This window comes from Oncorhynchus clarkii, chromosome 13, assembly GCF_045791955.1.
Source record: "Oncorhynchus clarkii lewisi isolate Uvic-CL-2024 chromosome 13, UVic_Ocla_1.0, whole genome shotgun sequence".
Lineage (NCBI taxonomy): Eukaryota > Metazoa > Chordata > Actinopteri > Salmoniformes > Salmonidae > Oncorhynchus > Oncorhynchus clarkii.
In genome coordinates, this window is record NC_092159.1 from 59,665,600 (window position 1) to 59,680,028 (window position 14,429).

Below are 14,429 nucleotides of genomic sequence, written 5' to 3' on the forward strand. Positions count from 1 at the left end.
CTAGGGTACTCCTAACATGCTAGTGGGGAAAGGAATGAGAACTAGGGTACTCCTAACAGGCTAGTGGGAAAGGAATGAGAGCTAGGGTACTCCTAACAGGCTAGTGGGGAAAGGAATGAGAACTAGGGTACTCCTAACAGGCTAGTGTGGAAAGGAATGAGAACTAGGGTACTCCTAACAGGCTAGTGGGGAAAGGAATGAGAGCTAGGGTACTCCTAACAGGCTAGTGGGAAAGGAATGAGAGCTAGGGTACTCCTAACAGGCTAGTGGGGAAAGGAATGAGAACTAGGGTACTCCTAACAGGCTAGTGGGGAAAGGAATGAGAGCTAGGGTACTCCTAACATGCTAGTGGGGAAAGGAATGAGAACTAGGGTACTCCTAACATGCTAGTGGGGAAAGGAATGAGTTACAGTTCTAGGGTAGAGAGACAGTTGGGAAAGCTAGAGAAGCTATAAAAACAAACACACAGACTAAAACTATTTCAGATGTATAGTAAAAAATGTGTTATTAAAGCTGTACGATGAGTTATTCTTCATGCTTATGGTGCATGTTAGACAGAAATCAGTATAACCAAAGCAGTTATATGAAGAACAAACATTTTCCAAATGCATTTAGCCCGTCTAACAGTTTTCATATGTCTGGTTTCATCTTGTGATCAACCTTTGTTTCCACTGTAATGCTAGCGAGGAGCGGGGGTCAAATGCAGGTCAAGGCAGTAGTAGTAGAGCAATGAGCTGAAGATATGAGGTGGTGAGAGGCCAAATGTAGAGCAGGCCAAATGTAGAGCAGGGATGGGCAACTGGTCCTGAAGGGCCACAGTGTATACAGGCAGGCTTTTGTTCCAGCCCAGCATTGAAACACACCAGATTCACAAAGCCTGATAAACTAGCCATGGTTTTCCAATATAGACCATGTTTGCTTTAATTAAGTCAGGTGTGTTAGGGTGGAGCAAAATCCTGCACCCACAACTGCAGATACCCATCCCTGGAATAGAGTTTTTCTCTGAGGGCATAGAGAGAGGTATCGGAGGAGAAATAACAAAGGAGAGGTTTTGAGGTCATAATACACACCAGAGTACTCCACTGGGGTTAGGGACAAGAGCCAGAGGAGAGGACATGACGAGGACAGAGAGAGGCGGGTTAGACACTGATGGAGCTAACAGCAGAGAATGACTTTCAACTTATACAAGCAGAATTTCTAAATCCAGTTTAGCTTTGTTTTAACCTAACAGCAACGGTTATTTCACTTCAGTGCAACAGCCAGTGTGTATTAGTGAGCTGAATGTAGTACAATAGTGTCCGTTTATTGTCTAACTCAGTGGCCTGCTACTATAGTAATTCATGAGTTAGCATGCATTGAACACAGAAGCAGGAACCACGTAGGGAGGTCACCTGGGTAAACAACACACTCAGACACTCACAAGGGGTTAACACAAGTCATCCCAAAACTAGTTCAACTCCATCTGTCAAAAGACATTCCAAAACTAGTTTAACTTCATCTGTCAAGAGACATATTCTAAAGATACACTTTTAAATGAATCCAATTGTTGAACTTTGTAGTTGACAGTGTCACACAGTTTGTTCGTCCATTTTTTAAAATAGATAAATCTTCCCAAAAGTTGCTGTAATGTTGGGGGAAAATGAATACTGTTTCTTGAAGGTGTCAGGCTTAATTTAGTTCTTACAGAATAGCTTATTTAGAAACGGATCCTTGTGTTGTAATTCATTATCACAACGTTACTACAATGTTACTACAACATTACTAAAATAGCCACAGATTGTTAAAGGTGTTATATTTCATTAGAGTCACTAGTGTTATAACAATGTTACTACAATCCTAAACACTACACATCCTTGGAGGGGTTTTGCTGCTATAGGAAAGAGGTCCTTCCCTCGCTTACCCAGCAGGTCGGCCCCCTCGTCCACGTCTCCGATGACGTCCCCTATGCCTGCAGACGACAGCTCCGCAAACAGAGAGTCTGTGTTGCGGTCAAACGCCATGTTCTCAATGCCAATGCCTCCTTTGGTCGGGGTGCTGCATAGTGAAGGGATTAGCAGTTAGCATTTAGCACATTGTACAGGAGTAATACCCAATGGTGATGGTTTTGTAGAGGTTACCTGGATGTTTTGTATCCACTGAGGTCCATGTCCAGTTCAGGGGTGGACTCAATGATGTCATGCACCTCTGAGCTATCCTCGTTCTCTGGCAAACCTACAGGACACATATCATACGGAATAGAATCAAATCAAAGAGACCTTCATTATGTGCTATTAGATCATCAAGAATGGATACAAAGATAAATCTCTCTGTCATCTACCATTATAATACTTGTCGTGAGAACTTAGTTGCAGTATCGTGAGTAACATTTCATACCCACTGATATTGACCTGTTCCCCAGTGCCGCCAGCAACTCCATGCTCTTACTGTTTGGCCCCTCCCCCTCCATGGCGACGTCTGATGCCGTGGTGGACATGGGAGTGACCGACTTTGAGCCAAGGTCCGACAGCTCGTCCTGCAACCACAACCGATAGGGTCATCATAGAGGTCATAGAGAGGTCAAGAGTCAAAGGTTAACCCTAACCTTGACCTTGACCCATTTTCCTGAACTAGGGCCCAGAGTTTTTCATGGTACGGTCATGTGCGGAGGAAAAACTCCTGCCTCTAGTGCTAGGTACAGTAGAGACAGAACAGGAACTAAGGAACACAGGGACGTCACCATGGTAACAGGTCCGACAGGGGAGACACCACAACACCACAGCTCAGCCTGGCTTAAAGCAATCACACTGGAGCTGGGGACAAAACTAAACAAGCACTAGTTACAGACATTGAGGATACAAGTAGTACAGACAGAAACCCATCGCCTGTGATCCATCAACTTCCATTAAAAATGTATTCTATTATGAGTCAGTTAAGAACAAATTCTTATTTACAATGACGGCCTACACCAGCCAAACCTGGACAATGCTGGGCCAATTGTGTGCCGCCCATTGGGACTCCCAATCACAGCTGGATGTAATTCATTGTAGTGACGCCTCTTGCACTGAGATGCAGTGCCTTAGACCACTGCGCCACTCGGGAGTAAAGATGTTTCATTTTAATATATAACATTTCTTAAAGGTATTTATTTGAAGTGATGGCTTTTTCATTGGGAGAAGCTCTAAAAAACTGAAATTGGTATCCATTATTCTGTACAATAATCAAATATGAATTTGATGGTAGATGATCTATTTTGTGTAGTTTGAGCTCAGGACCAGGAACATGTTGACTGGGACAAGGAAGGGTAGAACACAGTCAACAGCTAATACACACTAATTCACACTTCACATCAGATCACAGGGTTCACATGGACTTCACAAGAGGTCAGAGGTCAACACAGAACATAAACCAATCATGGGCCCAGTGGGGAGTGCCATTCCTCCACTGAGAGACAACAACACAGAACACACACACAACTCAAAGGTCAGCTCATAACAGAAACAAACACAAGGTTCACTATGAATGACAACACAATAATAAGTGAACTAATCTCCAATGTTAAGTCTACATAGAGTACAATAAGATAGAAAACTACAGAGTGGAGTTCTACTGTGTAAAACTACAAAGAGTGTTATAACTACGAAGACTGTTATTTAACTACGGAGAGTGGTATGCATGCTAAAACTGTGAGATAACAACATACTGTGAGACAATTTGCTTCCAAGTTCACGTGAAAACAATGAAACGGAGCTAGGAAAGCAACAGCGTGTGTAAGAAGTACAGCTAGTACCATGCAGTTTGGCAAAATGAAACATAGAAGCTGAATGGAACCACGCCTTCCCCACTCTACAGACCACTGACTGATCAAAACAGCTCATTTTAGGGGGGAAACTAAATGGAGGTGATCATTGACTGTTCCTTTAGCTCACTGAGGAGGATCTATCTAGGATTTGAAGGGAAACCTGACATGGTTGCATTGGGCTCAGGTGGTCTGTGAAGTGAGGGACTTTGAATAATGCGCAAAGAGATGCTGCTTGCTCTGAAAAAATGAAACAGCACACTGAAGACAACTACTAAAGCCCACACACACACACAACATGGGGTCTCCATGGCATGTACAAGCGGGTTGCAGTGACACTTTTCTTCTCCACCACCACAGAGACAACTACCTTGCAGTCGTCTGGGAGAGAATTCCCCCAAGAGATCTGCAGCGTACTGTAACCATCCCTTTTCTCTGGGGGGTCGTCTGTATCCAACTGCTTGGGAAGAGAGATACAATGAAGAGGCGCATTTCTGCAGAAGCACTGAGGCAACACACACTGCCAAGCGTGCGTGTGTGTGTGAGTGTGAGTGTCGGTCTACATTGCTCACAGCTGGTGATGGCTGGCTGAAAGTCAAGGTTATTAGATTCAACATGTGGGAGGTTTTGAGGCGACCCACTAGCCCAGTGACTACCATCTCACCACAGCTGACTGAAGCCTATGAAGTCCAGTCACTGAACCATACAGAAGAACCCTACTTACATAGTCAGAGTATTATTGTGTCAATGAAGTTTAGGGTTTGAGTTACTCACATACTGACTCTTTGGGTTGAACGCTTATGAGGTCGCCCTTATTTATGGGAGAACCCAAAAACCCTGAACACACTCGAATTACAAACGAAATCTGAAAATCCATATGTTCACATCCTTCATTGGTGGCTACTCTCTTTTCTATGTTCTTCTGTATGGGTAAGAGACGGGTTATTGCAATGAATGATTCCGATGCCATTGTAAAAGTCCAGGCATCAGAAGCAGTGGTAATCTGGTTGAAATGGCACACAGCATTTGGTTCATGGCTGCGAGACATATGTTTGCAGTTTGAATTGACAGCTGGACGAGAGCAGTGCTTAATCAATGGTAGTGAGTGACCTCAGAGCAGTGCTTAATCAATGGTAGTGAGTGACCTCAGAGCAGTGCTTAATCAATGGTAGTGAGTGACCTCAGAGCAGTGCTTAATCAATGGTAGTGAGTGACCTCAGAGCAGTGCTTAATCAATGGTAGTGAGTGACCTCAGAGCAGTGCTTAATCAATGGTAGTGAGTGACCTCAGAGCAGTGCTTAATCAATGGTAGTGAGTGACCTCAGAGCAGTGCTTAATCAATGGTAGTGAGTGACCTCAGAGCAGTGCTTAATCAATGGTAGTGAGTGACCTCAGAGCAGTGCTTAATCAATGGTAGTGAGTGACCTCAGAGCAGTGCTTAATCAATGGTAGTGAGTGACCTCAGAGCAGTGCTTAATCAATGGTAGTGAGTGAACTCAGAGCAGTGCTTAATCAATGGTAGTGAGTGACCTCAGAGCAGTGCTTAATCAATGGTAGTGAGTGACCTCAGAGCAGTGCTTAATCAATGGTAGTGACTGACCTCAGAGCAGTGCTTAATCAATGGTAGTGAGTGAACTCAGAGCAGTGCTTAATCAATGGTAGTGAGTGACCTCAGAGCAGTGCTTAATCAATGGTAGTGAGTGACCTCAGAGCAGTGCTTAATCAATGGTAGTGAGTGACCTCAGAGCAGTGCTTAATCAATGGTAGTGAGTGACCTCAGAGCAGTGCTTAATCAATGGTAGTGAGTGAACTCAGAGCAGTGCTTAATCAATGGTAGTGAGTGACCTCAGAGCAGTGCTTAATCAATGGTAGTGAGTGAACTCAGAGCAGTGCTTAATCAATGGTAGTGAGTGACCGATGGCATTTGTTAATGAACTCAGAGCAGTTCATCTGAGGAGAATACATGTCAGAAAACTATGGTCATGTCAACATGGGGTTTGCACATAACCCCCAACTTGTTCTTATGACATCATTTCAACCAGCTTTGAACGCTGGGACTGAGTATTTCTAGCCTATTTAAAGAAAACCAATACAGTCTAAGAGATACCACCGTCACTACACTTACAGATCAACAATAGACGATTCCAAAAAGAAAAATCGATTTCTAGGTAGGCCACGCCATAAAATGTTATGTAGTAGAACATTTTGACAATCAATACAACTCCTCATTTACAAAGAGTCAAAACATCCAATCACGTGCCGGCCTGCGCTCTCTCTCCCCCAGTGATTGGGTGCCTGCCAGCAGCCTCTATCCCAGAATGTACCACGGCACAGACCATCTACCCCTCGTCACGAAGACCATGCCCCACTTCTGAACGAAGCGGAGCAGCAGCCGAAATAACACAGGCACCTTTAGGGTATCATCATCACTGAAGAGAAAAACAGATATGTATACAGACTCCATGCAGTAATATTCAAAGTGGTGATGCTTATTCCTACCGCTTATGTAAAGGAACTGCAAAGCCCCGTTCAGGACGGTACAATAACACACTGTAAGTCTTTGTGACTGTGGGTCTGTGGGGGAGAGTGACGGCATTTGGTATACTACTGAGAATCTCATCCAACGCCAGAGAGCGATGATGTCATTATGTTACCATCTGACAGACATCTAACAGCATGAGGACAAATGACTAAATAAGGAGCATTCTATCCTGCTAAGTTATGCATATTCATGAAGTTGGCCCTCTCTGAAACATGCAGGGGGGGAGGGCGGTTGTATGAATACACAGAAGCCCCTGTCAGATCCTTCTAGAAGACATCACAGAGGGGTGCCGACTCTCTCCCCTCTCAGAGCCCTTTCCAAAGGCCTCTGCATTAGGCATGCTAAGCGTGCCTAGTCCAAAGCCCTGTACTCTAAGCACATGAGGGGGAGGAAACAATAGGAGGCAGCCACTTTAGACTATTGAGGTGCACCCTTGCTCTCTCACACTGTGCATGATTAGTCCAAAGCCCCCTTTCTTGCAGAAAGAGGCATTTCAAATGTATTTCAACAGGGCCCTATAGCCTCACCCAGGCAGAAATAAACAGACTCATGTTTATTCAAATGTATCGGATCATTAAAATAGACAGTTTCATTTGCCCACTTTTTTTCTAGGCTGTGTCAATCACATCTCTGTGTATCTGTTATCGAGCCGTCCCCATTTCCCACCTTGAGGCTGGCATTGGAGCGCGGATGTTCCAGGTCGTTGAACCTCCAGGCCTCTGCGCCCGGCGTCTCAGACTTGGCCTGGAGGTCAGGGGTCAGAACTGCCCCCCCCCCTGACATGGGGAAGACACCCAGAGACATGGGACGCTCTTTCCTAGAGAGACAGAAGAGGAAGAGGGTCAGTCAGATTATACAGAGGAACATGTTGAGCATGACTGGCTACACTAACTACACTATAAATATATCTGGCCATTCGTGTTGACAACGTTTAAAAAACATTCTGATGAGCTAGTTAAAAAGATAAGACTCAAAGTGGGCTTCTTTTTTAGAAACAGATCTTGCCTCTCCCTAAACAGTAGGAAGCAGGTTGTACAGTCAACTTTACTGCCAGTTATTGACTATGGTGACACCATTTACCAGAATGCAGCAGCCACTACTCTTAAACCTTTGGATGCCGTCTACCACAGCGCTGTTCGCTTTATCACAGGTGACAGTTTTAATACTCCTCACTGCATCCTGTATCAAAAGGTTGGCTGGTCCTCATTAAAGTCCCATAGATCACTTCCCTATTCCCTTTTTGTTTACAAAGCTCTACTAAACAAATTAGGTGAATCCGCCTTCAGTTTCAATGCCCACGATTTTTGGAATAACCTGCAGAACTCCCAGTGTCCTGATTCCCTGGTTCCGCTAGGGCAGTTTAGGAGTCTAATGTTGAATTTGTTAAATAGGAATTGCATTTGTCTTGATTAAATGTCAACATTTACTCAGATGTTGAAGTTGTAGTTTTTTAAATTGTAATCTGTAGTTTTTATAAATGTTTTATTGGACTGTTAATGTTTGGTCTCAATGAGCTCCCCTGGTTAAATAAAACATTTAAAAATAAATACTTTTAGAATGTTCCAAGTCATTAAATTCCACCTGCTATAAATAACAGTTGTTACAATCATCTACAGGTAACTGCCAAAATAAAGGAAACACCAACATAAAGTGTCTTAATAGGGTGTTGGGCCACCATGAGAACAGCTTCACTGTGCCGTGACATAGATTCTACAAGTGTTTGGAACTCTATTGGAAGGATGTGACACCATTCTACCACAAGAAATTCCATAATTTGTTGTCTTGTTGATGGTGGAGGAAATACAGTCTCAGGCTCCGCTTCAGAATCTCCCATAAGCCGTGGTGAAAAAAGTACTCAATTCTCATACTTGAGGAAAAGTACAGATACTTTAATAGAAAACCACTCAAGTGAAACTCACCCAGTAAAATATTACTTGAGATATAATATACTTAGTATCAAAAGTAAATGTAGTTGCTAAAATATACTTAAGTGTCAAAAGTAAATGTACAAATCATTTAAAAATCCTTATATTAAGCAAATCAAACAGCACAGTTTTCTTGTTTTTTTTATTCACAGATAGCCAGGGTCATACTCAAACACTCTGACATCATTACAAACAAAGCATGTGTGTTTAGTGAGTCCGCCAGATCAGAGGCAGTAAGGATGACCAGGGATGTTCTCTTGATAAGTGTGCGAATTGGACCAGTTTCTGTCCTACTAAGCATTCAAAATGTAAGGAGTACTTTTGAGTGTCAGGGAAAATGTTTGGAGTAAAAAGAACATCATATTCTTTAGGAATGTAGTGAAGTAAAAGTACATCACCGGGGACAAGCTTCCTGCCATCCAGGACCTCTATACCAGGCAGTGTCAGAGGAAGGCCCTAAAAATTGTCAAAGACTCAAGTCACCCTAGTCATAGACCATTCTCTCTGCTACCACACAAGCGGTACCGGACCGCCAAGTCTAGGTCCAAGAGGCTTCTAAACAGCTTCTACCCCCAAGCCATAAGACTCCTGAACAACTAATCAAATGGCTACCCAGACTATTTGCATTGCCCCCCCCCCCCCTTCTACTCTGCTGCTACTCTGTTATTATATATGCATAGTCACTTTAATAACTCTACCTACATGTACATATTACCTCAATTACCTCGACACTGGTGCCCCCGCACATTGACTCTGTACCGGTACCCCCTGTATATAGCCTCCACATTGACTCTGTACCGGTACCCCTGTATATAGCCTCCACATTGACTCTGTACTGGTACCCCCTGTATATAGCCTCCACATTGACTCTGTACCGGTACCCCCTGTATATAGCCTCCACATTGACTCTGTACTGGTACCCCCTGTATATAGCCTCCACATTGACTCTGTACCGGTACCCCCTGTATATAGCCTCCACATTGACTCTGTACCGGTACCCCCTGTATATAGCCTCCACATTGACTCTGTACTGGTACTGTATATAGCCCTGCTATTGTTATTTACTGCTGCTCTTAGCTCTTACTTTTGGGGGGGGGGGGTATTTTCTTAAAACTTCATTGTTGATTAAGGGCTTGTAAGAAAGCATTTCACTGTAAGGTCTACTACACCTGTTGTATTCAGCATTTCACTGTAAGGTCTACTACACCTGTTGTATTCAGCATTTCACTGTAAGGTTTACTACACCTGTTGTATTCAGTATTTCACTGTAAGGTCTACTACACCTGTTGTATTCAGCATTTCACTGTAAGGTCTACTACACCTGTTGTATTCAGCATTTCACTGTAAGGTCTACTACACCTGTTGTATTCAGCATTTCACTGTAAGGTCTACTACACCTGTTGTATTCAGCATTTCACTGTAAGGTCTACTACACCTGTTGTATTCAGTATTTCACTGTAAGGTCTACTACACCTGTTGTATTCAGCATTTCACTGTAAGGTCTACTACACCTGATGTATTCAGCATTTCACTGTAAGGTCTACCACACCTGTTGTATTCAGCATTTCACTGTAAGGTCTACTACACCTGTTGTATTCAGCATTTCACTGTAAGGTCTACTACACCTGTTGTATTCTGCATTTCACTGTAAGGTCTACTACACCTGTTGTATTCAGCATTTCACTGTAAGGTTTACTACACCTGTTGTATTCAGTATTTCACTGTAAGGTCTACTACACCTGTTGTATTCAGCATTTCACTGTAAGGTCTACTACACCTGTTGTATTCAGCATTTCACTGTAAGGTCTACTACACCTGTTGTATTCAGCATTTCACTGTAAGGTCTACTACACCTGTTGTATTCAGCATTTCACTGTAAGGTCTACTACACCTGTTGTATTCAGCATTTCACTGTAAGGTCTACTACACCTGTTGTATTCTGCATTTCACTGTAAGGTCTACTACACCTGTTGTATTCAGTATTTCACTGTAAGGTCTACTACACCTGTTGTATTCAGCATTTCACTGTAAGGTCTACTACACCTGTTGTATTCAGTATTTCACTGTAAGGTCTACTACACCTGTTGTATTCAGCATTTCACTGTAAGGTCTACTACACCTGTTGTATTCAGCATTTCACTGTAAGGTCTACTACACCTGTTGTATTCAGCATTTCACTGTAAGGTCTACTACACCTGTTGTATTCAGCATTTCACTGTAAGGTCTACTACACCTGTTGTATTCAGCATTTCACTGTAAGGTCTACTACACCTGTTGTATTCAGCATTTCACTGTAAGGTCTACTACACCTGTTGTATTCTGCATTTCACTGTAAGGTCTACTACACCTGTTGTATTCAGTATTTCACTGTAAGGTCTACTACACCTATTGTATTCAGCATTTCACTGTAAGGTCTACTACACCTGTTGTATTCAGCATTTCACTGTAAGGTCTACTACACCTGTTGTATTCTGCATTTCACTGTAAGGTCTACTACACCTGTTGTATTCAGTATTTCACTGTAAGGTCTACTACACCTGTTGTATTCAGCATTTCACTGTAAGGTCTACTACACCTGTTGTATTCTGCATTTCACTGTAAGGTCTACTACACCTGTTGTATTCTGCGCATGTGACTAATACAATTTTATTTTATTTGAAAAGTTGTCAAAAATATTAATAGTAAAGCACAGATACCAAAAAATGACTTTAAGTAGCACTTTATTGTTTTTACTTAAGTACTTTATCATGCTCATCAACTCTGTCTCTCGAGTTGCGCAGCAGTCTAAGGAACTGCATCTCAGTGTAATAGGTATCACTACAGTCCCTGGTTTGAATCCAGGCTGTATCACATCAGGCCGTGATTGGGTGTCCCATACGGCAGTTCACAATTGGCCCAGTGTTGCCCGGGGTAGGCCGTCATTATAAATAAATAACAATTTGATCTTAACTGACTTGCCTAGTTAAATAAAGGTTACATTTTTTTTAAAGTCAAATAATCAAACCACTCATCCCCTGTGGATGGGGACATTGTCATCCTATGGTGGCATAGCCATGGTAGCCAAAATAAAGGCCTGCCCAGAATATTTATGCATGGGATGGGATGTTAATTCCTTAATTATCTCAGGAAACAGACCAGTGTGGAAGTACCTGTTTTCAATAGACTTTGTACCCTCATTTAATCAAGTGTTTCAATTATTTTGGCAGTTACCTGTATAACACCAAGCCTTACCTGACTCTGCCCACAGTTCCAGAGTCTGAAGTCTCTACTACACTCATATGGTGGAGCTTGATCCTCTCTACATGCTCCATGTAGTTATGTATCATCTGTAATGGACAGAACAGACAGGTTAGTTCTACATGCTCCATGTAGTTATGTATCATCTGTAATGGACAGAACAGACAGGTTAGTTCTACATGCTCCATGTAGTTATGTATCATCTGTAATGGACAGAACAGACAGGTTAGTTCTACATGCTCCATGTAGTTATGTATCATCTGTAATGGACAGAACAGACAGGTTAGTTCTACATGCTCCATGTAGTTATGGATAATCTGTAATGGACAGAACAGAGAGATTAGTTCTACATGCTCTGTGTTGTTATGGACAATCTGTAATGGACAGAACAGACAGGTTAGTTCTACATGCTCCATGTAGTTATGGACAATCTGTAATGGACAGAACAGACAGGTTAGTTCTACATGCTCCATGTAGTTATGGATCATCTGTAATGGACAGAACAGACAGGTTAGTTCTACATGCTCCATGTAGTTATGTATCATCTGTAATGGACAGAACAGACAGGTTAGTTCTACATGCTCCATGTAGTTATGGATCATCTGTAATGGACAGAACAGAGAGGTTAGTTCTACATGCTCTGTGTTGTTATGGATCATCTGTAATGGACAGAACAGATAGGTTAGTTCTACATGCTCTGTGTTGTTATGGATCATCTGTAATGGACAGAACAGATAGGTTAGTTCTACATGCTCCATGTAGTTATGGATCATCTGTAATGGACAGAACAGAGAGGTTAGTTCTACATGCTCCATGTAGTTATGGATCATCTGTAATGGACAGAACAGACAGGTTAGTTCTACATGCTCTGTGTTGTTATGGATCATCTGTAATGGACAGAACAGATAGGTTAGTTCTACATGCTCCATGTAGTTATGGATCATCTGTAATGGACAGAACAGAGAGGTTAGTTCTACATGCTCCATGTAGTTATGGATAATCTGTAATGGACAGAACAGAGAGGTTAGTTCTACATGCTCCATGTAGTTATGGATCATCTGTAATGGACAGAACAGACAGGTTAGTTCTACATGCTCTGTGTTGTTATGGATCATCTGTAATGGACAGAACAGAGAGGTTCGTTTTACTTTTGGTACTTGAAATCTTATTCTTAGGAAAACAATACAGATAGGAAGAGTTCCCTATTTTCGCCCTTTTCTCTCTCTCTCTCTCTCTCTCTCACTCTCTCTTTACCTCTGTGTGTCTTTGATGGAGTGAGTTGAACTCCTTCTTCAGCTCAGACTCTCGCTCTTCCATCCTGCCGACTGAAGGAGAAGAGAAGAACGAACATCAGTCAGACAGTCAGTCAGTCAGATTATCAGTTTGTCAGACAGTCAGTCAGATTATCAATTTGTCAGACAGTCAGTCAGTCAGATTATTAATTTGTCAGACACAGTCAGTCAGATTATCAGTTTGTCAGACAGACAAGACAGTCAGTCAGTCAGATTATCAGTTTGTCAGACAGTCAGTCAGTCGATTAGTTTGTCAGACAGTCAGTCAGTCAGATTATCAGTTTGTCAGACAGACAAAACAGTCAGTCAGTCAGATTATCAGTTTGTCAGACAGTCAGTCAGTCAGATGATCAATTTGTCAGACAGACAGTCAGTCAGATGATCCGTTTTTCAGACAGACAGTCAATCAGATTATCCGTTTGTCAGACAGACAAGACAGTCAGTCAGTTAGTCTTTTCCAACGCCAGTCTAGTCAGCTGTTAAATGAGTAGCTGTTCTTATAAGGAAACACACAGACACAGAGGCTAACCAATGAGTCATTAGTAACACCATATTGTGCCAAATGACCACACAAATAGAACTGCTTTGAACTGAGATAAAATACTTTCATATTCTTGTGTTTCCAGAGAGACGACTGTGTCTGTTATCAACGCTGTTATAGCCACTACAGCCAGCCCACATTATCAACATCGATTGAAAGCAGCCCAACAAGGAAAGATGTGGGACAAGCTATACTCTACTCCCTGTAATGACAATGATCTGCCACTAGGTGTCGTCGGTTCAACGGTAATAAGCCATCAGACACTAGACTGATGTGTGACGCCAATGGGGCGGGGAACTCACAGCACAGAGGAAGTAATCTCTCTCAAATGATTTTAAATAGGCCCGATTTAAGAGGTGACAAAAAACCCTAATCCTCCCATTAGTCTGTCTGGTTTAGCCTAAACCTGGCGTGGAGCAGCACAACAGCCGGAGAACAGCACAGGGATACTATCAATTACACTGACATTAACACTCTTCAAACGCTGCTGGGACACTGGGATAATGTTTGAATTGAAAATACTGCTGTGAGGTTATGGTAAAGTTTGAATTGAAAATGCCATGACTATTCTAGAGGGAATCTGTGTCTGTTTCTGATGTGAAAGGAAAATAAGGGCGGGGTAACTTCATGTGATGAATTGATACGTGCTGTTGATGTATACTGATCAAACAGAGCATCTCCACTCTGTGTCTAGATGAAACAGAGCATCTCCACTCTGTGTCTAGATGAAACAGAGCATCTCCACTCTGTGTCTAGATGAAACAGAGCATCTCCACTCTGTGTCTAGATGAAACAGAGCATCTCCACTCTGTGTCTAGATGAAACAGAGCATCTCCACTCTGTGTCTAGATGAAACAGAGCATCTCCACTCTGTGTCTAGATGAAACAGAGCATCTCCACTCTGTGTCTAGATGAAACAGAGCATCTCCACTCTGTGTCTAGATGAAACAGAGCATCTCCACTCTGTGTCTAGATGAAACAGAGCATCTCCACTCTGTGTCTAGATGAAACAGAGTATCTCAACTATGTGTCTAGATGAAACAGAGCATCTCCACTCTGTGTCTAGATGAAACAGAGTTGAAGAGGCTAGAGGTTTTCATGGTGATGTTCTGGTACA

At 42.5% G+C, this 14,429-nt stretch overlaps 1 protein-coding gene across 1 annotated transcript in view; it reads right to left on the reverse strand.

Moving 5' to 3' along the window:
• Nucleotides 1-14,429, reverse strand: part of LOC139365181 (C-Jun-amino-terminal kinase-interacting protein 4-like) — a 54,266-nt gene that overhangs the window by 18,553 nt on the left and 21,284 nt on the right. Inside the window, exons 3-10 of the mRNA XM_071102635.1 lie at nucleotides 12,734-12,804; nucleotides 11,474-11,568; nucleotides 6,984-7,134; nucleotides 4,146-4,232; nucleotides 2,374-2,512; nucleotides 2,118-2,211; nucleotides 1,901-2,034; nucleotides 1,071-1,082 (exon numbers count right to left, since the gene is read on the reverse strand). Of these exons, the coding sequence (XP_070958736.1) occupies nucleotides 1,071-1,082; nucleotides 1,901-2,034; nucleotides 2,118-2,211; nucleotides 2,374-2,512; nucleotides 4,146-4,232; nucleotides 6,984-7,134; nucleotides 11,474-11,568; nucleotides 12,734-12,804 (783 nt within the window). The remainder of the gene's footprint in view (nucleotides 1-1,070; nucleotides 1,083-1,900; nucleotides 2,035-2,117; nucleotides 2,212-2,373; nucleotides 2,513-4,145; nucleotides 4,233-6,983; nucleotides 7,135-11,473; nucleotides 11,569-12,733; nucleotides 12,805-14,429) is intronic.